The sequence below is a fragment of the Falco biarmicus genome, chromosome 2 (genome assembly GCF_023638135.1).
Source record: "Falco biarmicus isolate bFalBia1 chromosome 2, bFalBia1.pri, whole genome shotgun sequence".
Classification (NCBI taxonomy): Eukaryota; Metazoa; Chordata; class Aves; order Falconiformes; family Falconidae; genus Falco; species Falco biarmicus.
In genome coordinates, this window is record NC_079289.1 from 56028107 (window position 1) to 56053922 (window position 25816).

The following is a 25816-nucleotide window of genomic DNA, read 5'->3' on the forward strand; positions in this document are numbered from 1 at the left end:
AACAGACCTATTCCTCTGTCACAGTGCGGAGTTTGGGAACTCACGGGAAATTCTGTTCCCAAAGAACAGATTTTTCCCATCCCTGTTGCTGTAAGGTCCCAGTAGCAAAATGTGTTCAGGTCCAAGATCAGCTGGAGTGCAGGAAGCCGGGCAGCCCTTCAGGTCCGCAGGAAGCGGGAGCCACCGTCAGTTTGCACAGGCAAGGCTGGGAGTGGGAAGCAGTCAAGGCTCCCTGGGTGCAGAGCTTGGCCAGAGCTGCAAGGTCTCCATTTCAGGGCATGAGATGATGGTTCTGGGGACGGTGGGGGCCACCGGGGCTCTGCTAACCCTGCATGGCTCTGCCCACTGCACAGGGAGTGCTGGTGGTTGCTGCAACGCCCAGCACTGAGCAGGAGCTGCACGGTAGGACCCCACACCTTTACCGATGCAACACGGGGGCATTTCCAACAAGCCATTTTTGTGCAGTTGTAGTTAAGAGCAGCTTCACACCCAGCCTGCTCTTTGTGGAATGGCAAAAGGTTTAGACATGAATTTTTTCTTTATACTCCAGTGTTAGTCTTTTCCCCCAGAGAGGTGTTGGGTCCACATCTTTGGACATCCATATGCTGCCCCCTTGCTCCTCCTTTTTCAAGGACAGGTAGCAAAGCTAACACCTAACATCCCAACAAAGGGAAGCTAACAGTCGGGCCATTGTCTGACTTGATCCTGCCTTATCCAGACTGGAGAAGAGAACTGGCCTGATGGACAGCTGATGTCACAAAACAGATCTCATTTCTTCTCCCTAGCAAATCTTTTCTTTCTGAAGCTCAAAATGACTGGAGGGAACTGACGATTCCTGTGACCCTTTTCAGACCGTTGGCTAAGACTCTGCCAAAGATGTTATGACGCATCATTGGTCTGTCAGCAGTACAAATAGTAGTTTGTGATCCTCACAATTGTAACACAGTAAATCCATCTGTTGACAGAAGTGTTTATTTGCTATTCACTTGCTGATACCTGGCCAGCATGCAGCAACCTTCTGAGTGATCACACACCTCCAACACAACTGCATAGTATCAGTGGAAAGCAGATACCCTGCAAATACTTCTGCAGAGAGCATACCGACTGGGGACTCTGGTAACTAACTGCTTGCTCCATTTTAGTTTATCCTGCTTAAATGAGAAGTTTGGAAGAGGCGTCATTCAGCTGAATAGGATGAAACTACTGAGAGACAGGAACGTGCAGATCCCACCCGGGAAGTTGTCTGTACTCTTCTCATGCCCCTTTTCATACATGTTTCAAGCATCAATGAACCTCCCACATGAGTGGGTGAACTGATAGCTCTCCCTTTTTTTGATAGCTGAAATTACCGTTCTTTCAAGGACAGACTCACTAGGTCCAGCCCTTTCTTTTGCTTGCATTATCAATCTGCCCACATTTCAGCCTGTTCAGGGAGACAAGGTGTGTGATGTAGTCCTGAAAACTGACACTTCTTCTTACAAGTGGAATCATAATTGCTGTTTTGTTTCCTATGACTGGATATGGGATCTGATTATGAACCCAGAGCTGCATAAATCTTAACAGTGTAGATGTTAATTGAGTGATGTTGCTATAAAACTGCTATAGTTGATTATATACAGACTTGTCGGGTCGTTTTCTGCTCTGGATTTTCCAGGTGAACAGATACCAATACATGTTTGTTTGGGGTTTTTTTTAATCTTTGTTTTCATTGAGCTTTGGTGTATTTACTTGGAAGTCATATGTCACAAGAGACCACAGTCTGGTTATTAACCTCATCAGCAGATAAATTCACAGATTAGGAGCCATATGTACCAATACATGTACATGATCAGAACTGAACGAACAGTCAGCATCTAAGAAGTTGTTCATTGTGCCAAATCTCCTCTAGGAAAATTAAGAGAGGACTTCACTGTACAATCTTTTTTTTTTAAAATATTTTTACATCACTGTGCCAAACATTTTTTCCAGAAGAGGGCGCAAAATTTATCTCCAGCAATACAAAAGAACTACGCTGCTGCCAGCCTGCATTTGCAAATGCCAAAACCTTTTCAGGCTGTTTCTATCTTCATTTGTGAATATGGAATTCGACATTAAAGATAGTAAAAATCCCATCTTGTGACATTTATAATATAGATGACTATGCATTAATCTGTCCATCTTGGTTCCTTTTACAGTCAGTAATATGAAACAGACACTTCAGGGGCATAGTTCACCCCATTTCACCCTATATTTGATCAGCTGAGTAGCTCTCCAGACTCCTTTGACTATATTGCCTGCAGCTCTAATGACTAGCCCAGATGTGAACATCTGTACTTTGGACATCTAAGTTAAGAGAGAATCCCACCTCTTGCATTTGCAGGTAATGCTCTGCAGTAACAGTGTGGGACAGGATTACCCCTGCTGTGCTTACTGCCAAACACCACTTGTCATATTACATCATATAAATTGCAAGTTTAAGTGAACTTGTGGAAATTTCCAATTCCTTTGTTTGTGGAGCTGTTATCAACATTGCAATAGAGACCAGGATGAAGGGCCCCTTGCAGAGGCACGAGAGAAGTCATAATAAAAATGCCTGGCAAGGGAAGGGAGAGGAAGAGGTGCATCGCTGTGGTTAGACAACACTGCTACTTATGCCAGCTGTCGCACAGATCAATAGCTCAGTTTATTCACGTGTCATCAATCCCTGTTACCATTTTGCGTGGCCTTTGTCAGCTCACTTTAAACTTCACAGACTGACAGATCTTGAGGAGCGGTTGAAAGCTTGAAGTCCTTCCTGCTAAGTCTTCCTCATAACTGTCTGCATGAAAATGTACAAGTGTGGATCATTATTCAAAATAATGACTCATTTCAGAGATGTACGTGTTTTGTAGATTGTGCCACCTCCACTGGCTAAGATACAATCTTCAAACACAGTCCTTCTGTGATTTATGTATTCACAAAGGGTTGCTTTCAGCTCGGAGATGTAACCCTGCCCCTTAAGCATATATACAGCAGTCATCACACAAAACCACTTCTGTTAAGGTGTCTCTGCATACTCAGGTGCAAGGCAAGCATCACATTTCTAGCTGTGGTCCAGCCAAATGGGGAGATTGCACAGATGGCCCTCCTGTTGTCTCAGCCTACACAGCTGGGAAAAATCTTGCATTTCTCTGCAGTTTTCCATCCGAAGATTTCTTCTCCGGCACAAGCGCATTTTAACCTCACCCTTGCTCCCAGCAAACAGGGATAGCTAATAATTATGTAGTAGTATTGTCTTAGTTTAAGAAGCAACAAAAGTAAGTCTAAGATAAATTCATGAGCATGTTAATACACAAGGCAAGCTCAACCATTACTACCACAGTTTAGAGAGCCTTCCTGAAATGAGCATCAGAAAAGGGTTTGGGAGCTGGAGAAACAACATTCACAGCTTCACACCTACATTAAAATACTCCCATATTAACGTCATAACAAACTAAGTCCCTCACTGACTTGCTTTTTATGGTGTTGATCTTTCACTGCTTCCAAAATAATAATAAAACCCACCAGGATCGGGCTTGTAATGACAAAAGAACCACAGGCAACTGGGTTTGGATGTGAACTATTTAGTGAGCCAGTCGTGAGCAGACATCATTCAAATACGACTGTACGTTGCTGGATGCAGAATGCAGAAATAATTGTGCAAACTGACGACTGGCTGTTCTGAAGGAAGACACCAGGCAGAGTGGGACTACAGCAAGTTTACATGAGCTGGCAACTTCATCCTTTTAACAGAAAATCTGGCAAGCTTTCCTGATGAGTACAAATTACTCCAAAATTACACACACAAGAGAGTGCTTATACAGGGCCACCATCAAAGCTCTGGGTACTCCCAAGCTTACAAATATATTGGGACAGTAAAGCTAAAGTCGCTGAATGTGATGGAACGCTAAAGTGAAAATCACTGCATTGCAATGGTACAGAGTGTGCCTGCAGAAATGCTGAACGCTATCCTTATTGCCCACAGGAGTATCAGCAAGGGTTTGAGATAGCTTACCTTGCCAGGCATTACTGCTCCCATAAAAGTGAAATCAGCATCAAATGCTAGAAATCCACAGAGAAAGAACCTCAGAAACGCCTCTGTTCAATGCTACTGCAGCCCTATTGAAAACAAATGGAAATTACTCAAGTAACTTACTTCCCCCACTACAAAAATCCCAGCCGCTGCACAAACAAACCAAGCCAGAACGTCATACTTCGTCACAACCTGCAGTTTGTGTGGAGGTGATGAAAGATAACAACCCATGATTCATAACTGACTCATTTGGGAAATCTCTAATGGATTTAACACATTAAAGCAAGTTCTAACCACCAAGAATACTAATAGTGCAGAAGGGGGTAAAAAAAAAAAAAAGAGGATGACAAGCAAAATCCTAATTATATTAATGTCCTGATGGGTATTTTTAGGCCAACGATTTTTAAAGCAAAACAGCAAGGAATCTGTTTTCAAGTAGTTCTAGATAATTCCTGACAAGGCTAATGAATTGTTGTAATTATTACATGCCCATCCCTCTTCTAGTAATGAAAAATCCTAGTGATATACAGGTGGTAGGTGGTAGTGTGTAGGAATATCTAATGCAGAAGAAATTCTGTGTATAAAGAGAAGCCCTGTGATCAGACACCATTTGCAATCTCCAGTTGTAGCCTTCTGTAAGGAGAGGGAAAAGATCTCATTTTTATCTGCTTAAGGGAGGGGTGGGAGCTGGGTTACTTTGGTCTCCTCTACTTATCCTAAACTTTTCTTTCTCTCTTGCTGTTTTATGAATTGGCTTAATTAATTTGTAGTAGCAATACTTACTGAGCTGTACATGTGTTTAATTTTGTTAAGAAAAGGTGAAACTGTGGTTGGTGGGTTTGTTGGCTAATATTGTTGCTCCTGTATCAAGGAAATAGCACTTTTGGTAACAGCTTGATCTCTCTTTCCTGTTCTGAGACATAATATAAGGCAGGGATACAAAAAGGTCTTTGTATCACATTCTTTCAATATATACATCCATATATATGTATTTATATATATGAGTGTACTTGTTTGCTTTGTTTGAAAATGTGAGAGATTTTCTTTGCAAAAGATTAGTGATTGGTATTTCAGTCTGTTTGATAACTTGCAGAGAAAATTTTGCTCTTAGGGACATGCATTCTAGTCTAATGGCTTTATTTATTTACTCATGTATATTAGTATATTCAATGGTGCATGTGCCACATAAAGGACTTGGGATTATTTCTCAGCATGATGAATATGTGGCATGAATTGTTCCTCTAGGTGCAGCTACAGGCTTTGATGTATTCAAGGGTAGGCTTCCTCCGCTAAGTTTAAAGTTCAGGAGTTCAAAGGCACTTCTAATTAGAAATTAACCAGGACACTTTAAAAACAAGAAGGGAACAACCTATTCCACGCCTGAAGAACTTGGCAGGGGGCATTCTCAGAAGCCAGCAGACACTGGCGTGCTCAGAAGTGTCTTGCAGAAAAGGGGTTGAGTTCAGGGGCAGCACAAACAGGAGAGTGACCTCTTACAGTCCTGCGTTGGAAAACAGGCCCCTCGGCTCCTCTAGGCCCTGTCTCGAGAGCAAGGTCTGCACTGTGAGCTGTAACAGGCTTTATTTACAGCTGTCTATATCACTCCGACCACATGGTAGATATCTAGCTGAATATCCAGATGGATGCATGCCCTCGGGGCATCATACCAGCCCCAGCCCAGACAGTTCAAGCAAATCTTTAACTTTCCTGTCTTTTCTGGTGTGGCGCAGAAACCGAGAAGCTGACAGACAGAGGCAGTAGGTTAATCACTGAAACGCAGCTGGGCAAAGAGCCTGTCAGCTGCCAGGCGTGCATCCAAGGATGCTGCTGGTCCCTGCCAAGAGCCAAGAAACACACCGGTGCCTGAGAGGTTCACCGGGCAACGGGGCAGTTTCTGCTTGCACGACATGCTCACCTGCGGCAGCCACTGTTAGAGGCGTGAGAGGGGCCGATGGATGAGGGTGTTAGAGACGTGAGAGGGGCTGATGGATGAGGGCTCGGGACTCGGAGATGTCCATTTGCTGAGCCACTCATGCCATGACTCGTCAGGGTGAGAGCAGCCAGCCGACGCGTACGGTTAGGTGGGAGGCCTGGAAGAACCCAGGACAATATTAGGCTGGTTGGAGTGGGCAAGAAAAGGCTGCTCGGTCAGCGCTCCAGGAATCAGGCTTAAAAATATGCACAAAAATAACTTTTCAACTTTTGTTGAAAGTTTTGTTCGAGGATTGAACTTTCCCTTTGTTTTAACTGTATCTTTTCCTTTTTACACTTTAAACTCAAATCCTCAAAACCCATCATTCCTTTAATTTCTCTGGTCACCCCGTGTAGAGGTCGGGCATAACTCCTGCCTGAGACTGGTGACCTCCAGCCGCATCCCCTGCAGCAGCAGTGGCTTGAAACAGAGCTGCTATGGGGCTCTGCAGAGGCAGATCACAGGCAGGTGAGAGGGGCTTGCGCCTTGGGTCAAGCTTAAGCAAACCTCAGCCTGCAGAGGTGTCCAGCACTGGGAATTGTGCTGCCAGAGCTGGAAAACATTTGTGGCAGAGGTGGGTAAAACCTCCTGCAAAGTACTGGCAGCAAAAGGGCCAGGAGCAAACTCCAGGGCATTGCGCTGGTTTGATGAGGATCTCAGCCTGAGGTTAGCTCCTATTTGGGATGGGAGGAAAACTGAAACTAGTCCAAGCGTGTGATCCCCAAATCAATATTTTTTCAGCTCAGAGTATGTGATGTGTCACCAGAAAGTGCCCGGCAAGGACAATGGCTGGCATAGGACCACAGCTCCACAAGGCTCTAGTAAGCTCTGCCACTGACCAGCCTGCTCACAGGCATCCATAAGCTGATGCTTACGCCGAAGGCAGTCCCTCTAGGTTTCCTTTACAAGCAAGAGAATTCCTCTCATAAATCAGCACATCTTCCAGAGATGCCCTATATTTAATGGGGCTGGAGGAGGGAGAGTGGGATTTATGACAGGGAATTGAATTTCATGCATGATTATGTTTTGCATTCATACTAAAGTGCCGTATTTTGCATTAACAGGATATCTAGCAATAACACAAACACTTCCTCCAGCTGAATTTTAACATTTCTGTCAGGTTCTTTAATGGATGCAAGAAACGTGTAGCTGTTGCATGCCAGGTTATGTCCTAACTCTCTTACCAAATCAGGTTTATCCCGTATGTACATAGAAAAGTTAACACTTCTCAGAACCCCACATGAAAAAAACGCTCTGGGTGATCTTTCCAAATAAACCCTTAATCCTCAGACACCACTGAAAGTCATTTTTGTCAATAGTGCACTATCTCATGGAAAAGAAAAAAAAAAAGAGTAGTTGCTACAATAAGCACTAGTGTCTCCAGCCTCACTGTTTGGCATCTGCCGGCAGTTATATTTTGTTGGTATTTGTCAAGCAATTTAGACTCAAAAGCCACCACTTTGCCACACTGAGACTTCTGAAATTTATGAAATTGCTGTTGGAAGTTTTTCTGATTCCTGCCTACACATCAGGTAATTACACCAGACACTGGGAAAGAAAAAGAAACTAAATTTCCCCAGAGCACAAAGTAAAGAGGTTGCTTCATTATTCCATTTTCTCCCACTTTACAACTTTAGTTACTAAAAAAAAAAAAAAGTGCAGTGCAATATTTAAATCCACATAAAAGCCTTACTATCAAAATCAGAAGCACCGGCTCTGTGCATACAGCATCATTCTGTGCAGCAAACTTTCCTTACAAACAGGAGTTGTCAAAACTGTTTGAGAATTTCTCTTTTTTCTAAAAGTTGGAATGTGTTTCTGACATGAAAAAGACTTTACATAGTTTTATTACTAAATTCTCAAAAGTACCCTTCTTCACGTGGCTTGCAGCTAAAATGAATTAAAGAGCTAGAATGAACATCTAAATGAGCCACTGAAATAAACAGCTGAGAAAAGACACTTGAACAAAGAGGTAAACAGAAAAACACAGTGGAAAATGCTTTATTTCTTTACAAGGGCAATAGCAAGGTAGAACTTCTGCAATGTAATGAAAGAATTTTTTTTCTGTATGGGAAAATGAAAGCATTAACATAACAGGCAGAGCACATTGTGTCCTGTCCTTGGCGAATGCCTTGTTGGATACTCTGGACTGTAACCCAGCAAAAATAAGCAGCCCAAATGCATTTTCTCCTAGGTAATATACTGCTCCATTTACCATGTGCAGTAGACACTGGCAGCCTGGTTTTTTTGAGAGTCAGTGTGGGGGCACAGCATTGCTACTGAGGAGTAGGAAGACCCTGTGCTGCACACAAATTGCACACAAAAGGAACCGAAGCACTGCTTCGTACACTAAAAAACCTTCTGAGTACATTTGATCCATTTGATTTTTGACAAGGCAGTGCTCTTGGGGGATGGGAAGACAGGGGGAACCTAATCATGTCCCCCAGCACGTGCACACTCCCATCTGCATCTATGTTTTTAAAGTGTTTTTTTCTGGTCTGATCTCATTACTGTTAGTTTTATTTGTGATTCTTTAAGCTCAGCAAGTTTAAATTTTATTTTAGATCTGTGCTCTTTATCCAAGAGCTTCTGTGCTTGCAGGCAGCCCCCCTTTTTGCTGGAGGCTTTTACCCACTTCTGTCAAATCAGTCTGGCTATCACTTCTATTTCAAATACACACACCACTTCAGAAACCAAACCAAACCAGCAGGCTCAAAAGAAGCAGTATTGCTGGTGGATCAAATGCATGTTAATTTCAGCCCGTTTATTGATTTTTTTTTTCTTAATCTGTATTGATCAAAACAAGTCACATATTATTTCCTTATTCCCATTGTTTCTGAGTTGCTTGAGCATGTTGATCTAAGTCAGCTTTTAACTGTGCTTTGTCACTGTGACCTTTTTTGATCCCAGCCCATTTGCTCTCAAATGAAGTCACGCTATAGAAGCTCTTTTGCTCCTTGTTGTGGTTTTCATGCTCTCAGGTAAATGAAACTTTTCTATGCCACTGGCTGGGGCAGCTGGTACCTGGTAAACAGCAGGGCCAGAGATGGTAAACCACAGCACCCTCCTCGTGGCACAGCCCTTCTCTGAGTAAGTAAGGGACCACTGTGGGAAATGGGGAGAAGAACAGGAGGAGGGCATGGAGAAGAGCTTGCCTGCAGATAGAGATACTGGTGGGAAGGTGTGAGGCCACTACCTTGACTCACCTTCAACTGTCTCCCCTTCCTCCCAGCTGGAAGCTGGGAGAAATATGTGTTGAGGGCTGTTGTACCTAAGCAGGGCTAGGTACAAAGAGCATGGTGTAAATTATCACCCCTTGTCCGTGCTCTCCTGCAGCTTATTTCTGTCTCCTCCAGGGATTTTGCCATGCCTGTCAGTCACCTCACACCGTGTCATCTCCTCAACCAATGTCTCCAGTTGCTACCACCCCTATTAGTTGAAGCACACGCTTATCAGCTTTGTTCCTTGCATCCACTTGGGAAATGAGTCCCTTTTTTCCAGAAGCTCGTCTCTTCTCTTCATCCCTGCCCTGCTGTCTCAGGAAGGTTATTACAGTGGCACAGCTAAAGACCTCCGTGTCATGCTCCATGCTTTAGCATATCCAGAGGCATCCTCAAAAAAAAAAAAAAAAAGAAAAAAGAAAAAAAGGATGACCATTGGAAACATTTCCCTATGTGTAAACAAACAGCTGGCAAAGTAGTTAAATGTACCACTGTTATGAACTGAGATACATGTATTGGTGAAAAGATTTCGGCACGTGCGCTGAGTAACAGGATAGCAGGAACCACATGCAATCGTGTTCTGAGTGTAACATATAATATATAATCATTAGTGCACCAGTGCGCCACTTAGAGCTATAATAAGCCAAATGCCTCCCAGTGCTACTACTCTATTTGCTTCAATGAGGTAACAAAATCATAGGGTAATAGAGTAATTCAGGTTAGAAGGGACCTCCAGAGGTCATCTAGTCCAAACCATGTCTGATCAGCTGGGCTTGTTCAGGGCCGTGCCCAGCTGAGTCTTGAAGACCTCGAAGGATGGAGATTCCACAGCCTCTCTGGGCAGCCTGCTCCAGTGCTTGACCACCCTCATAGGGAACATTTTTTTCCTAATAACTAATGGGAATTTCCCATGTTCCAGCTCACGCCCCTTGTCCTGTTCCTGTGCTTCTCCCCGAGGGTCAGCTCTAGCTTTTCCAAGTCCTCTGACCGGGAGTTATCCTGGTGTCTGCAAAAGGTGACAGGCTCCTTGTGCCCAGATCTGTCAGGTGCTCAGGAAACGGCAGAGACCGGCTGCGGCACACAGGGGCAGAGGACACGCTCGGTGGGAAAGTGTTCCCACTCTGGGAACACCAAGGTCTCAACCCTGTCCTGCAGCTCAGCCACCGGTAAGGACTCAGCCTCCTCATCTTTACGGCTCACTGCAAGGATCGTTTCTGAACACTGGCTGCTTTGGAAAGACATTTGCTTATCTGCCTCCCACCTCCATTAGATCCTTTTAAATTCCATCAGACACCGTGTTCTTTTATTGTGCAGACACTTTCTAAATCACATTACGTAAGGCCACATGTTCTAAAAATGAGCCTGAAAGTTTCCCTCCTTTCCTCTGCAACCTACCTGCATTTAGCAAACCTTGATTTGATGTGGAGGCAATGACGAGAGCTGCACCTGTGCTGTTGACCAGGTGGAATGCACCTCCAGTAAAGTAGGAGATGCACTTCTTCACATTTCCTGCTTAGTTTGTTAAACTGGTTATATCTATTTTTAAAAGCATTGTATTACATCAGGGAACAACACAGGCTTTTTTCAACAAAATTAAGCTGACCAGGAAAAAATAAAAAAGAAATAACGCATTAATCTCAGTGTCAAGAAACAAAGTCTGTAATGTCTGAACGCGCTGCACAGAATGGGAGAGGGGAAAGTTTATTGGCATGTGGAATGCAATTTTTCACTCCTTTAAAATGTTCTGGGTTGTCACTTCCTATTAATTTTTTACTTTTTGTTACGTAATAGATGAACTACATAGCTTAAAATCATTCTTGTCCTGGCAGTTTACAAAAGACGTGCAGTAATTTAATTTAATTCCATTTCTGATAGCTTAAGAAAAACAACAGTGGCGGCCCCAGCAAGGAGTGGTGATTATTAACTGATGTTCCCACTCCAATGGATTTTTTTTAGGCAGTGCAGAAACATACATTTCTCTGCTCTCCTTTGGAGAAGAGGATCTGGTTGCTCATTTTTTAGGCAGCACTTTTTGTTCTGCACAATGCAGAACACCACGCAAGGCTCCTCATTTTACAGTTGTGTTAATCTCCTCTAAAGCATACGCCAATTCGAGATTTATTCCCCAGATCTATCACCGACAGCAGACCTGATCTTGCCCTGGTGATGACACTCTTACGAGCCTGCCTATATTTCCCACATATCTGCCTTATCTTATCTTTTCAATATTCAGATTCTCAGGGAAACCCTAGCAAACAAGGAAGTTGTCCTTCAGCCTTAGAAAAATAAAGTTGGGGGTTTTTCTTTTGGCACCCTGCTCTTGGCACCCTGGAAATCATAACACGGCAGAGCCAGGAAAGAGTCTCAAGTTGCCCAACCTATGCATGGTAAAATTACAAGAAAAATTACTCCGGTACAAAGGCATGACGACCCTAGCTTGCTTATCCTGGCTGCAGAACAAATGTTGTTGTCACCTGGTGTTTAACTTATGAGGCAATAACAATTGCTTGTGATTTTGATCCTGCAAGAGCTAAAATAATATCCTGTATTTCAGACTTGAGAGCAAAACTGTTTCTGAAGGACTCTTCCATACATAGTAATACAATAAACTTTTGTACATTTTAAAAATCCAACTATTTAATAATATTCCATTCTGATTTGTAAAATACACACAGTTCAAAAATCTTGAGATTCTGGAAAGTTCCCCCCTAGCTGGAAGCTAGCCGATGACATTCCAATTTACAAGAAGGCCATGAAGGAAGACCCAGGAAACCACAGACCTGTTAGTCTAACCTCAGATCCTGGAAAAATTATGGAGAACATTATACTGGGTACTGTTGAAAGCCACATAAAGAACAATGCAGTCATCAGCCACAGTCAACATGGGCTTACAAAGGGAAAGTTTTGTTTAAATAATTTGATATCCTTCTATGATAAGGTCACCTGCCTGGTGGATGAAGGGAAGGCGGTGGATGCAGTTTTTCTGGATTTCAGCAAGGCTTTTGATATTGTCCTTCACAGCATCCTACTGGTCAAGTTGTCCAACTGTGGGATGAGCAGGTTCACAGTGCGCTGGTGAAGAACTGACTGAAGGGCAGGGCTTAAATGGTTGTAGTGAATTGGGCTGGCAAAGAGTCACCAGCGGTGTTCCTCAGGGCCAGTCCTGTTCAACATATTTATCAACAATCTGGATGCAGGAGTTGAATGCACCATCAGCAAGTTTGCTGATGATACCACACTGGGAGGTGCTACTGGCTCTTTTGAGGGACAAGAGGTCTTGCAGAGAGATCTAGACAGATTGGAGCGTTGGGCAATCATCAGTGGGATGAATTTTAAGAAGTCCAAATGCTGGATTCTGCACTTGGGACAGAGTAACGCTGGGCACAAGTATGGTTTGGAGGAGGAGTGGCTGGAGAGCAGCCCTGCAGAAAGGGACCTGGGGGTGCTGGTGGGCAGCACGCTCAGTGTGAGTCAGCAGCGTGTCCTGGCAGCCACAGGGGGAAACTGCACCCTGGGGTGCTTCAAACACAGCATAACCAGCCGGTCAAAAGAGGCGACCGTCCTGCTGTATTCAGCGCTGGCGCAGCCTCACCTTGAGTAGTGTCTGCAGTCCTGGGCCCCACAACTGAAGCAGGATGTTCATGTGAATGTGTCCAGAGGAGGGCAACAAAGCTGGTGCCAGGGCTGGAAGGCATGTCCTGTCAGGAGCAGCTGAGGACTTTGGGATTGTCTAGTTTGGAGAGGAGGAGGCCAAGGGGTGACCTCGTTGCTCTCTGCAGGTTCCCAGGAGGGGAAGTGGGGAGGGAGATGATGATCTCTTCTCCCTGGGATACAATGACAGGACATGAGGGAACGGTCCAAAGCTGCACCAGGGAGGTTTAGACTGGACATTAGGAAGCATTCCTTTGCCAAGAGGGTGGTCGATCACTGGAACAGGCCTCCTCGGGAGGTGGTCGATGCCCCAAGCCTGTCAGTGTTTAAGAGGCATTTGGACAATGCCCTTAATGACATGCTTTCACTTTCGGTCAGCCCTGAATTGGTCAGGCAGCTGGACTAGATGATTGTTGTAGGTCCCTTCCAACTGATATATTCTATTCTAAACACTTACTAACAATTCTGCTCGAAATGCCATTTTTGTGCCCAAGAGTCAATGAGACTTACCACAAAAAGTGAACCACAGGGTTCAGTTTTCTTACAAAAAGGTGTGAGCACATTTCTTTCGCAGCCTGAGGGAATAAATCTACACTTCTTCAAATGACCCAGCACAAAACTGTGTGAATGCAGTGATCTGATCAATTCATGTCCAGAAAAAAATAACAGGAATCAGTCCCACAGCGGTCTGAGCATCTTAAATAAATAAATTCCCGAGTCATAGCTTGTCCCAAAACACAGGAACAAGAAACAAAGCAAAGGCCAAGTATTTCACTCTACTACACAAGTTAAAAATAGCTAAGAAAGCCAAGTAAGCAAAGCCACAGCCAGAGCTTTGGTAGCAGGAAAACAGAGGCTTGAAGGGAGTTATAGACATGTCTTCACATGGGTATGAAGTTCCTACCACAGCGATGGGGAGAAAAGGGGCCATTATTTTCTGGAAAATTGTAAGCTGGAAGATGTGTAATTTAAGCTCATGACAGAGGGACTTGCAGATGCACCAGAGAGAGGAACTGAAGATGTAACAAGGGGAGAAACACAGCCTCACAGATGAATGTTTTCCAATGTCTAATCCCTGCAGATCCCAGCCAACACAAAGAAAATGCCATGGGGAAACCGTATCTCTTGCAACTTCCCTTACACTTCAACCTGAAGTGAATACTCAGCCATGCACAATGTCACTTGGGGGTTACACTACCACAGGTTAGATCAGAAGCTCATCACCTTACTTTGATTTTAGATGAGAAAGACAGTAACAACCGGATGAGTAATGCAAACATCCTCAGAAGCAGCAATGTCAGGAGCAGAAAAAGACAAGCCTTTCCCTGAAGCTGAAGTGACTCTGGTCCTCACATATGCTGAGGCCACTTTACATCATTCTGGATAAAATGTGGTTTACAAGGGAATGAACATTTTAAACCAGCCCTGCTTGAAGGGTCCTTACTGACAGGCAGAGAGTGGGTTTGAGGTGGAATTAATCTCGTCTGTCCTAAGCCACCTGCATGGGCTCTCCCTGAAGCCCCTGGCAGCAGGGACACATGGATCCACACTGCAGCTGAAGTCCAGCTCTGCTGAAAACTTCACAACACAGCGATCTGGGACAGCAGAACTGGTTATCAAACAGCCCGAGCCCGCAGCAGCTTCAGCAGGGTCACCCACCCAGCCTGCCCCTTCCACAGCCCCTGACTGTGTGTCAGGAACCTCCTCTTCCTCCTCCCTCTTCCCCGGGGTTCAGGCTCAGACCTAGAAGTCCTCAGGCCATGCTCCTATCCTTCAACGCTCGCTCCAGCCCTCTGGTTATAGTGTGGCAGCACGCTGAAAGCTGCCGTGGGCCCTGGCCAAAATTTGCCCAGACACTAGTCCTGGGGTTCCACAAGCTTTACACCAAACAAAGCGGCTTCATCACCAAGAGAACAGGCGAGCTCCCCACATCAAGAAAACACGATGACCCAGACTTGGACTCCAGTCTCCTACCCCCGACTGGATTCGATCCCAGCTGATAGCTGCTTGGATCGACCTAGCTTTCCACCATCAAGAGAAACCCAGTCTTCAAGACCTCAAAGTGCTATGATGAGGGAAAATATTCAAAAAACCTTTTCTTTTTTAATCCTTTCCGTTGCCATGCCCTGCTATAAATAGATCATAATGTCTTGTAGACGAGACTTGGATCTACAGCCATGCCCCTACTCTTTGACCCAGAAGCACTTCTCTGTGCCCCAAAGTGGGCTCTGGCTGCAGCCTGACACCACGGCAGAGTGCAGCTCACCCACATCGAGACCCTTTCACCCTCTTTTCCCTCCAGGGGAGAGGACGCCTCGGCAGGGAGGCTGAGCGGGAGCTGTAGCACACTCTGCGAATGCTGCCCGGCAAACAAGCCCACTGCCTGCTCCCCCCTTCTCCCTCTTCCCTGCTGGTGCCTCTGCGGGTCACCCGCGTGTCAAGGGGTACCAAGGAGGCAGAGAGCGGGCAAAGAGCCATGGCATCGGTAAACGCAGCTGCATACCCCGTTTTATCCTGCTGGGGCATTAGCAAATCAACAAACAGCCCGTTCCCACTGAGCTCTGACAGGCGTCCAAGGGTACACCTCACTAGCTGTTTGGTTTAGTTGTTTTTTAATGTCTGTAAGGTGACTGCATCCGGGTTTGTGTCCACACAGCAAAACCAAAGAGCATTCATCAGAAGAACGGTGATGTAAATGTGGCTTCTTATCCTCCAGTGATTGCCCGTCTGGCAAAAAGGTTTAGAAATTGTAACAATAGTTTTGAAATAAATAGGAGGAAAGTAAAGACCGGCAGTGTACTTTCCACATCAATGGCAAATATATTACTGGTGTGGAAAGCAAACAGCTTCGAACAAGAGGAGAAGCCGTGGTTGATAACCACCCCCGTGAGCTGCAGGCTCGAGTGCCAGCGCATCAAGACCAGGGTAGAAACCCCAGGTCCATCCCCTCATACAGCAAAACCAGCTGTCAGAGGCCGCGCCGCCTGCGGCCGGGCAGCAAGGGGAGCCCAGCTGAGATTCGGGGGATTAAACCCCCCTCGCCGCCTATTTCCGAGCTTACCTCCCGTGTGAACGCGGAGCGCCCGGTGTGGGCGGCACACCGCGAGCAGGTCCTCACCCCCCGCCCCCTCCCCGGGCAAGGCTGTTTGCGGGGGCGGGGGGCGCCTCCTGCGTGCAGGATGCGCAAACCTGACCCAGCGCTAAGGAGGGACCCGCCGCGCTGCGGCCGCCCCCCCGCACCGCTCACCGGCGGGGGACGGGGACGTCGGTTTGCCTTCGGGTCCCGTTACTGCACGCCCGGGGCGGGCGGCAGAGCTGCCCCCTCCCGACCCGAGCGGCCGGGGGGACCCCGGGGGCGGGGCGGGGCGGGGCGGGGGCGGCCCCGGGGGCGCGGGCAGGTCCCTCCGCAGCTGGGGCCGCCCCCGCCCCGCCGCGCCCCGCCCGCCCGCCCGCCGCCGGGACTCCGCCGCCGCGGCTCCGCGCCGCCCGCCCGCCGCCCGCCCGCTGCCTGCCTGCCGCCGGGCCCATGGCGAGCACGTCGGCGGAGATCATCGCCTTCCTGCTGACCATCTCGGGCTGGGTGCTGGTCTCCTCTACGCTGCCCACCGACTACTGGAAAGTGTCCACCATCGACGGCACGGTCATCACCACCGCCACCTTCTGGGCCAACCTCTGGAAGACCTGCGTGACCGACTCCACCGGCGTCTCCAACTGCAAGGACTTCCCATCCATGCTGGCGCTGGACGGTCAGGCTCCCGCCGACCCCCATCCCACCCACCCACACCCCCCGCCCCCGCGCCGGCCCGGGGCTCCGGGGCTCCTCCCGGGCGGGGCCCGGAGCCGGCGGGGCCGGGCGATGCCCCCGGCGGAGCTGGCGGGCGGGGGGCGGCGGGGGCGCCCGCGCGGGCTCGTGGGCAGGTGCCTGGGTGTCCGTGGTGGCCCCTCTGGCTTTCCCTCCCTCCCTCGCCTCCCCCCCCCCGCCCCGAAGGCTCCGTGCGTGTGGATTTGACACAAGAAGAATGCGGGCAGATTTTTCTTGCTGATTAATTTTCCGACTGTCGTGACATTCCACTTTTTTGTGGTTTTGCCAGCCATGCTACAGTCGGTGGAGAAGAACAAGCCGTGGCGTCGTTTTGTTTTAATTTATGTTCCTTTGCTTTTTCTTTTTGCTGAGCAGTTATTAACTCGGATGTAATTGCTTCATTGATAAATGACAGTGTAAAAGCTTGGGGCGGTGAGGGATGCGCAGGTATGGCGAAGTGATGCAGAGCTCAGCCTGGGTTTAGGCGGTGTTATTTTGAAGCAAAGCTGAGAGTTTTGCTGTAGGGCCTGAAACCAGAGGCTGCCTTGGGGCTGCGCTTCTTCCCTGGTTAGGGGCTGCTTCCCTGGTTAAGGGGAAAGTGGCTTGCCCTTTTGGGAAGCCCTGCTGGGAAACTGGGTCTCTGCAGGAAAGGTTTGCAACTAAACTTTTGGTTGATAAGTCTGCGCTGATGATGGCTGGGAGAAACAAGGGAAAGTGAAGGTCATGCGGGTTTATGGGCTCAGGAGTGACTGTAAAGGAAGGAAGAAAAGGTTTTTAAAATTATGGCACCTTTTCCAAGTTTTTATAGTCATAAACAAATGCAATATACAGTGTTCCAGTGGCTTTGATACAAAAAAATTTTAATAAATCGGGCCTATTGTTCACGCTCTGGCCTGGCACTCCCTTTGCACTGGAGTCTGAGAGTGGATTTTGCTGTGAAAGGTTTGTTTGAAAGGAAAAGAAAGTCTGTTAATCAAATTACTAACAGAGATGAATGTTATCATCACAGGGATTAATGTTATCATGAAGCTAATTAATACCACTTTCAGAAAACCTTTAACCTCTGTTTGTACAAAGGACTAAAAAGAGGTAATGCAGGCAGCCCTTAAGCATCACTGTTGCAGGATGCTTCCCTTGGATGGAGAAGTACCATTCCCCAAACCTTCTTTTGAGCCAGCCCCGTGGTGGCGGGGGGGTTTGCCAGTTCCTCCAAAGGGCTGGGAGGCCGGGCTGGTCTCAGTTGGCATCAGTCACCCTGTCACCCTATGGCCAAGTGTAGCAGCTGAGAACGTGGTTTCCAGGCTGAGGCAAGGAGCTGTGGTCTGTGTGCAGGTGGGCATGGAGCGATTGCCAGTGTGTAACCTTTTGGATCCACCAAAATTTAGCTGTTCTTTTAGTTCTGCATTAATCTGTTTTCAGAGTGAGAAAAGCATAGTTACAAACAAGGTGTGCAGAACTGGGAACACTTAAAATTCCGAAAAGAAGAGACTTGACAGCAAAGCCCTTACCACCCCTTCCTCCAAACACTGGTGTGTTGAGATGTGGTGTGTTGGGTAATGTGTTCTACTTGCCCAAGGAATGAGTTTCTGAGGCACCTTGTGCGCAGTGAAGCAGCCATCAGAGCACTAACGCATTTTGGACAGAAATGAATCTGCAATGCATGTCTGGAAGGGCCTTATCCCCTCCTCCTGGCCAGACTGTTTGTCAGTAGTGGAAGTGGAAGGTTCTTGGCATCAGTGTTTCTCAATAACATCTCTAATATGCTGTGGGGCCAGGTCCTGGTGTCCAGGCACAATGTGAACGAAGGGCAGGCTGGAGAGAAACACCATCCGCACAGCGTGGGCTAGGCAAGCTGGGAGGGGGCGGAGGGGCAGCCACCGCAGTCAGAGGTGCTCTCCACAGCTGGCCGAGCCCAGACTCCCCTCCTTGTGGTTACGGGCTCTGCTGGAACCCGTTAGTGTCTAACAGTGGGTTAGACATCCTCTTCTCACCCTAACCCTTCCCCGGTGCAGGAGTGTACCTCAGGGTTGCGGTACGTCACACATCACTTTGGAGGATTCGTGTGTCAGCACTAAGGCAAATCTGCCTTGGCCCCCGAGTAGCCTCTCCCTTCCCTCCTTTCTCTCTTTGCACAGGCTTGCAAAGCTGCATCCCATTCCCTGTGATCAGGAGCACGGGAACTTCCTCACTCCATGCTCAGGTGGGGGTCTCAGAAGACACAAAAAAGGACAGATCTGGCTTCCCATTGTCCCTGAAGAGTTTGTGAGCAGAAACAATAACCCTATAGAGATATATGTAGTGATAACATGTTGCTCTCCTCAAAACGCTAGGGCAGGACTGGGAAATTACTAGAAATACTGTTGTTGTCCCAGGGAAAGGTGGCTCCGTTCCCCTCCTTCACACAGCTGGAGAGAATTTGCCTGGCAGAGCAGCTCCTGCTCTATGGCAATGCGTTTTTGTCAAATCGGAAACCTCAGAGTTGTGTTGGATTTCTTGTCTAGAGAGACTCCTCAGGTCTGCCAGAGGTTCAGAGGCAACACGAGGGGGTAAGAAGTCGGGGTGTCACCATGCCAGTTGCTGGGTCTCTCCTCTGGCATGCAGGAGAAGCGCTTCCTTCTTCAGAAGCGGTGTTGCAGTTTGGGTCAGGAGTGATCCAGAGGTGGGTCCCTCTTACCCTTGATTTGGTTTGCACCATGGAGTGGTCTTGGACTGTGTTCCCCGGATTGCTGTGAGGTGGCATGGCCGCAGGGCTGCCCCGATGGCTTTCAGCCCATCGCTCCACACGAGTGGCTGCCAGAAAAAATTGCATGCGATGCCCTTCCACATTTATGCATTCCTGTGCAAGAAATCAATTGGGCCAGCCCTTGTTAAGGGCTCAGCCCCACATTCTGTATGCAAGCAAAAATATTCTTGCTGTCTGCGGGACTTTTGTGTGCTACCAGTCGTAGGTAGAACCTCAGTGATGAAACCACCGCCCAAAAGAGGATGTATCGGTTTCCCTCTTTCCAACGGTGGATCCGATGACCTTTTGCTAGAACAGAGCTGAACAAAAATTTACTCATGAGTTAAAAGAGGGTATTAGAGCTTAGAAAAACATACAAAAGCAATGGGTGTGTACTTTTGGAAGGAATCTGTGCTGTATCCGTAAGGCAACCTCTTCCACTTCACGTGATGCAAACTGCAAGATGCCACCAGAGGCACTTATTGTGAAAGTGACAATCCCCAGAACTTTGCATATTTTTTTTCTGAGTGTCATATGATATGAACATATGAATTCCTCCTAACTCTTCATGAGCATGAGAAGCAACCGTGGGGGCAATGAGGCAAAAAAGATGAAGATCTAACAAGATTAATTTGAATGCAAGACAAAACACATTTGTTTAAAAAAAACGCACCTTGAAATAGGTTTCTCTTGGAATGCTGCTAAACATGACTTTATAAGTAATGGATGTTTGTCTTCTTGTCTGTTTAAAACACATGGCTTTTTGTTGCTTGGGAGCTTCATTTGGTTAATACGTACATGACAAGCTCCCTACAGGAGTTGGTGCAAATACAGAAAATAAATGTTTGGAAAAGGGACAGTTTTTGATCTTGAGTGGAGGAGTGTGGAGAAATAGGCAGCTCCCCTTCACACTTCTCTGCGTTATAACCCTTGGTAAGCAATATAATGTTCTTGCTTTCCTGCTTTCTAGCAAGCCAAGAAAAAGTTTAATTACTCCTACAGCCAAGTGTTATGCATCGTTTTAACTGAGGATCCAGATAATAGGAGGCTGGATTTGGTGAAAAGGTTAATTTCATCCTTTCACGCATCCTAATGCTCCAGTCAGCCTAGTGGGACTAACTGAGTCTTTTGCTCTTCCATGTTACTGGTGTCAATTGTGATTTTCTTTTTTTCTCGTATATTTTGTTTTAAAAATGTGTGCCAGTTGGATGATTACACAGAGTCTTCTGCTTTTCCACGTTATTGGGTGTAGATTGTGGGTGGTTTTGGTATATTTAGTTTTAAAAATATGTGCCAGTTGGGTGATTGCTGTGGTGAACTGAAACAAGTCCCCCTGTGGTTGGCCGGCCCAATTCGGTGAAATATTTAGTGAGGAAGGTTATTCATTCAGCAGAGCTGAGCAGTCCCCCAGCTCATGCTGTTTATAATTGAAAATGATTTCTGGGTGAGTTAATTATTTCTTGCTGTCTCACTACCCTCTAACCCTCTACCTATTCTAAAACTGTGTATTGACCTTCAGGAATAGCTGAATTTCAGCCCTGTGGTTCCTAGCATATGCTGGTTATATTGGTTGGGGTGAATATTTACTGTTTCTCCTAGGAGGTTCAGACATAAATAAAAGTTTAGAGGACCTCCGGGTAAATATGTTCATGGTTCAGCACTTTAATGTGTCAATTAGCTACTAACAGTGTCAATAAATTGGACCTGTCAAAAATAATAGCTTCCTTGCCAGTTTTCATCTCCTGCTTTTTACCTGTGTGCTACAAGAAATACATTACACACAAGTAAAAGTAGTAAAAGCCAATTTTTCTGTGCCTATAGCAAAAATTAACAAAGCAAGCCTGCTTTCTTCAGACCTGGGTCTTGCACAAATGTGACTTTCTTATATTCCAACATGCGAGTCGTACAACGCTTACAGTTATTTCATTGATTATTGTATTTCTTTAGCAGACGGGTTACAGAAGCATGTTGCAAATGGAAGAGGGCTGTATGTGTGCCAGCAGGTGTAGGTAAATGCCAGCAGGTTGCACTCACAGACGTGCAGCACAGCACCTAAGCTCGATAGGACTGATAAAATGGGGTGTTAGGAGCTACAAATCGCCTCTTGTGAGCTGCTTGTTACACCAAGCTATGATTCAATGGGGTTTTTTTAAACGTTGTTCAAAGACAGAGTGGTCGTCCTGGAGCTGATATGCCTCCAGCAGCGGCTAAAGTGGGCAGCAGTAAGGAGAACAGAAGATGGCCAAGCATCCTTGGTGGCCATCTGCAGCTCAAGAACCTGCCGGCCAGACACAGATTTCTCTTTAATGAATGTATCTAGTCTCTTTTTGAATCCCTGTAAACTTTTAGCATCCACATATCCTGTGGAAAGGAGTTCCACAGCTTCATTACATGAACAAGTGCATTTTTTGTATTGAATCTGCTCCCTTCTGGTTTCATTAGATGTCTTCTAGTTCCTGTTTTAATATATTAATCTCCTATATATTAAAGACTTCTATGCAGGGGTGGGTTTTTTTTGGTTTGTTTATTTGTTATTGCATAAAATTTGGTGTAATAGGCAATGAAAACATGGTTTAGCTTTCAGCATTTCCACCCACTGGAGATCAAAGCGAAAGGAATGAATACCCTAACAGTGGCAGTACATTTTCACTTTAAATGAGCAGTAACAACAGGTTATGAAGAAAAATATGTTGTGATGGTTATTCAGCTGTGTAAGATTGCAGTGTTCCACCCTCTACACAGTGATATGAGATTATCAGTCTTTCAATTACAAGATAGTCTCAGAAGAGAGAAGAGGCCAAGCAACCCATTGTCCTGCTGAAAGTTCCTGGATGAGGGAGGTCCAGCTCAGAGCAGTCTCAGCCAGCACATCAAAATTGTATGTGGATAAAGCCAGCCACAAGTCGTTACTCCAGGCCTAAATACAGCAGTGATTTGTTTTATATCAAAGGGCTACTGCTGTCCATAAAGCTGAGCAGGTGTTTGACTTCCCTGCAGAATGGGGGTCTTCTTGCTGGATCTGAATCAAATTGGTGGCATGTCCAGGCAGGGCCAGGACCCCAGCCACGGTCAGTGCTGCCAACCTGCTGTCAGTCATGTGGCATCTGCAACACACATGCACAACGTGACTGACATGTAAGTCTTGCTTTGTGTGCACAGAGTGGCTCTGCAACCTGGGACAGCCACTGCGCAGACCACATGGAGTTGCTCTTCAAAACCTCATGGGTACAACCTCTTGCAGATACTGTGCCCAATACCATGCGATTGTTCTTTGCAGCCCTGAATGCCGTTCATAGTATGTTTCTTATAAGCTGGGCTCAGGTGATGATGCCCTGTGGAGGGTGTACATCACCTAGAAGAATACGCTTGATGGTAAGGTGACATTACTCCAGCCAAGGTCGGACTGAGTTGGCAACAGTGAATGCCTAACGCTGTGCAGAGGGAGAGGAACTACAGCAAAACCTGTTGTGATCCCAGTTCTCACAGTAGTCTCACTCTTTCTCACTGCAGGTTACATCCAAGCCTGTAGAGGACTGATGATCTCTGCTGTCTGCCTGGGCTTCTTCGGTGCTGTTTTCGGACTGGTTGGGATGAAGTGTACAAAAGTCGGAGGCTCCGATCAGACTAAAGCAAAAATAGCTTGTTTAGCTGGACTGATTTTCATACTTTCTGGTAAATATACTTTATTTCTCTAAGTTTGCATATTTGAAGTCATACCAGAGCTGCTTCTTTTCTGCAGAAATCCGTGCACAATTCTCCATGACTTCACTGGCTTCAGGGTCAGGCCCAAAGCTCTTCTGCTGGTTCCACTGAATGGTTTGTCTTATGCTTTTCAGGGTTGTGCTCTATGACTAGTTGTTCCCTGTATGCAAACAGGATTACGTCTGAGTTCTTTGATCCTTCTTTTGTTGCACAAAAGTAAGTACTTTCCTATACCCATAAATCTTTCAAAGAAGTAGACCTTAAGTTTCATACTGCGCACCAGAGCCCATTTAGACAGAGAGCAGGCGCTTCTTGTGTTGGGCGGAGAAGGAGAGTGGGCTGCAGTTTTATTTAATAATTTTTTCCAACTGGAGTAACCGTGTGCTGAAATCCGCTGAGCGAACCCCTTCCTGTACAGCGGTTGCTCTGTACTCTTTGCGCCCAGGCTTACTGCGGCTTGGCAGGGCTCTGCCCCGCTTGCTGCAGAGCAGACAGGGTTCATCAGGAGCGAAGCTTGTGTGTATGTGTGTCAGAGATGCAGCAAAAGGATCGCACAAGGCAGAGGTGCCCGTTAGGCACATCGTTCGATGGGAAAGGAAGAAAATGATTTCCTTAAGCTTTTGATAGAAGGTGGTTTCCATAAAGGTGTCGAGCCTTGAGTCCTCTTGAAGAGAGGCCTCTGCAGCTCTGTGCACCTTTTGCTGACAGATTTTCAAATCCAGGTGCTGAAATTTGGGTTGTAGGCCTTACCATAACCTGTGATCTTATAAGCACTAACATGAATGCTGTGACTATACTTGTGATTAAATTTAAGGGAGCGTTTGTAGAATTGCAGGATCCATACCTGGAGTAATGAGCATCCCTAAAGACTCACTTTAAAGCTGTGCAAATTCTCAGGATCTACAACAGCAGCAATTCACGGACCAGTGCTTGGATTTTGGGTTCATGTCTTAACTACCAAATCTTGAAAATGTTGGCTGCAAGTTGTAGCATCATAGAATTTCCTGGTTTGGCCTCTTACACAACATAAAGTTAACTTTCAAGGCAGGGATTTCAAAGTTTTCTTCGTGGTGATTCCAGCATTGGGTAAACATTTCCCTGAGACCCAAGTAAGGGCTCAGTAAGGAACCCCAAGCCTTTCTGTTTCTCCTTGATAGAAAGAAAATAGCCTGAATAAATAACATTAACTGGATCCACATTTGCAGTCGGGCTGATGCTGTTCTCCTGTCTTGAAAACAAGTTCATACTTGTTTTCTCCATAGTTCTGCTATAGTTTCTGCTTGTTTGACACGGTGAGGACAAGATTGAAAAGCCTCCAAAGGAAACAAGAATGTGAGGTACTGTGAAGAAAACGGAGCCTGGCTATACAGCCAGATGTTAATTATTCACCAGGCTTACTGTTCCTAGTGAAAAATATTGTGGTTGTTGTGAGAAGTCCCTTTCCTACTGTATTCCTATGCTCCTCTGCGGCAAAAGAACAGGCACACCACCCAGTGGAATTTTACTGTGAGGGAATAAGAAATTCAGCTTAAATGTTGAAATAAAGGTAGTAACACATCCTCTGCAGAAATCACCTTTTTCCCTGAACAACCAGCATAGCTCAGCTGTGGGCATATGTCATCACAGCTGCAAAGATAAAGGCAGAGGGGAAAAACCAGAAGCTGTGATTTGAGTTGTACAGGGTGTTTGCATCTCATGCAGTGACCTTGCATCAGATTAAGCTAATGGTGGCATTCGACTCCTTTCTCTCTCAACCATTGTAAAATATGTTGGAGCTATGTATTTCATTGCTGTCTGTGAACTCTTCCTTTGATATGCGTTGTAGAAGCATTTAATATGCTTTGGTGCAGTATTGTGGAAATCTGGTATTGGCTCTTCACTGAGAGGGTTGCAGCCTTCCACCTTTTACCGGACCTTTCTCTCCTGAAGTTATTCTGGTGGTGTCAAAGACAGGCTTGAGATACTGTTGGTGGAAGACAAATGATAAGAGATGTTTAGCATCATCTCAGCCATCAGGATTTTCCTCCAGCCTTCTGCATTTGGAAAAGGCACCCTGACTATGTATGGGTGCAGGAAGAATCAGAGACCTGCCCTCAAGCTGTTGCCTAAGAGACTTCTGGTTTGAATTACGCACCTTACTTGTTGTAGTTGGAGTCCAACTCAGTCAGCCTCACACGGGGCACCAATTGTTGCAGCACAAACAAACCAGTAGGCTACAACAAGGCTTTTACCATCGGTCAGATTCTGCTGTCCGGGCTGTATCTCCTTCCTCCAGAGGTCAGACCACACTGCTCCTCCTCCATCCAACCCCCTCTCCCACCATCCTCAGAGCTATTTAACCACTTAGCGGGACGAGCTACAGCTGCACATCGTCCATGTCAATCAACCCACCCCTCTGAGGCAAGGCCACAGCTGCGTGTTAGCAATGCTGATCGACCCACTGCCTCCATTCCTCTACACTTACCAAAGAACGACAGGCACCACAGGGACACCCTAAAACCCGCCTTAGAAAGAAATCTTAGGCTGGACTTTATGTCCCAATGCAATAGTTAGCACTGCCAATTTAAAACAGCTCCAAAGGAATTGATTGTTTGACCCTATGTACTAACACACTCAGAGTCTTGGGGACAGCACGGGACGCCTTGCTGCGTACAGCCAAAATGGATTTTTTTTTTTCTTCAGACACCTCTAATAGGGGAAAATCTGTGCTTCTGTT

General features: G+C 46.3%; 1 protein-coding gene across 2 annotated transcripts in view; it reads left to right on the plus strand.

Annotated features, from left to right (window-relative positions):
• The window catches only part of CLDN10 (claudin 10), a 65532-nt gene that overhangs the window by 33383 nt on the left and 6333 nt on the right, over positions 1-25816 (plus strand). The window contains exons 1-3 of one of the 2 annotated variants that reach the window (XM_056329354.1): positions 16367-16620; positions 22909-23070; positions 23235-23316. In XM_056329354.1, coding sequence (XP_056185329.1) covers positions 16401-16620; positions 22909-23070; positions 23235-23316 — 464 coding nt within the window. In that variant the 5' untranslated portion in view covers positions 16367-16400. Of the gene's footprint in view, positions 1-16366; positions 16621-22908; positions 23071-23234; positions 23317-25816 lie in introns of those variants that run through there. The other variant, XM_056329355.1, reaches the window with a different exon arrangement.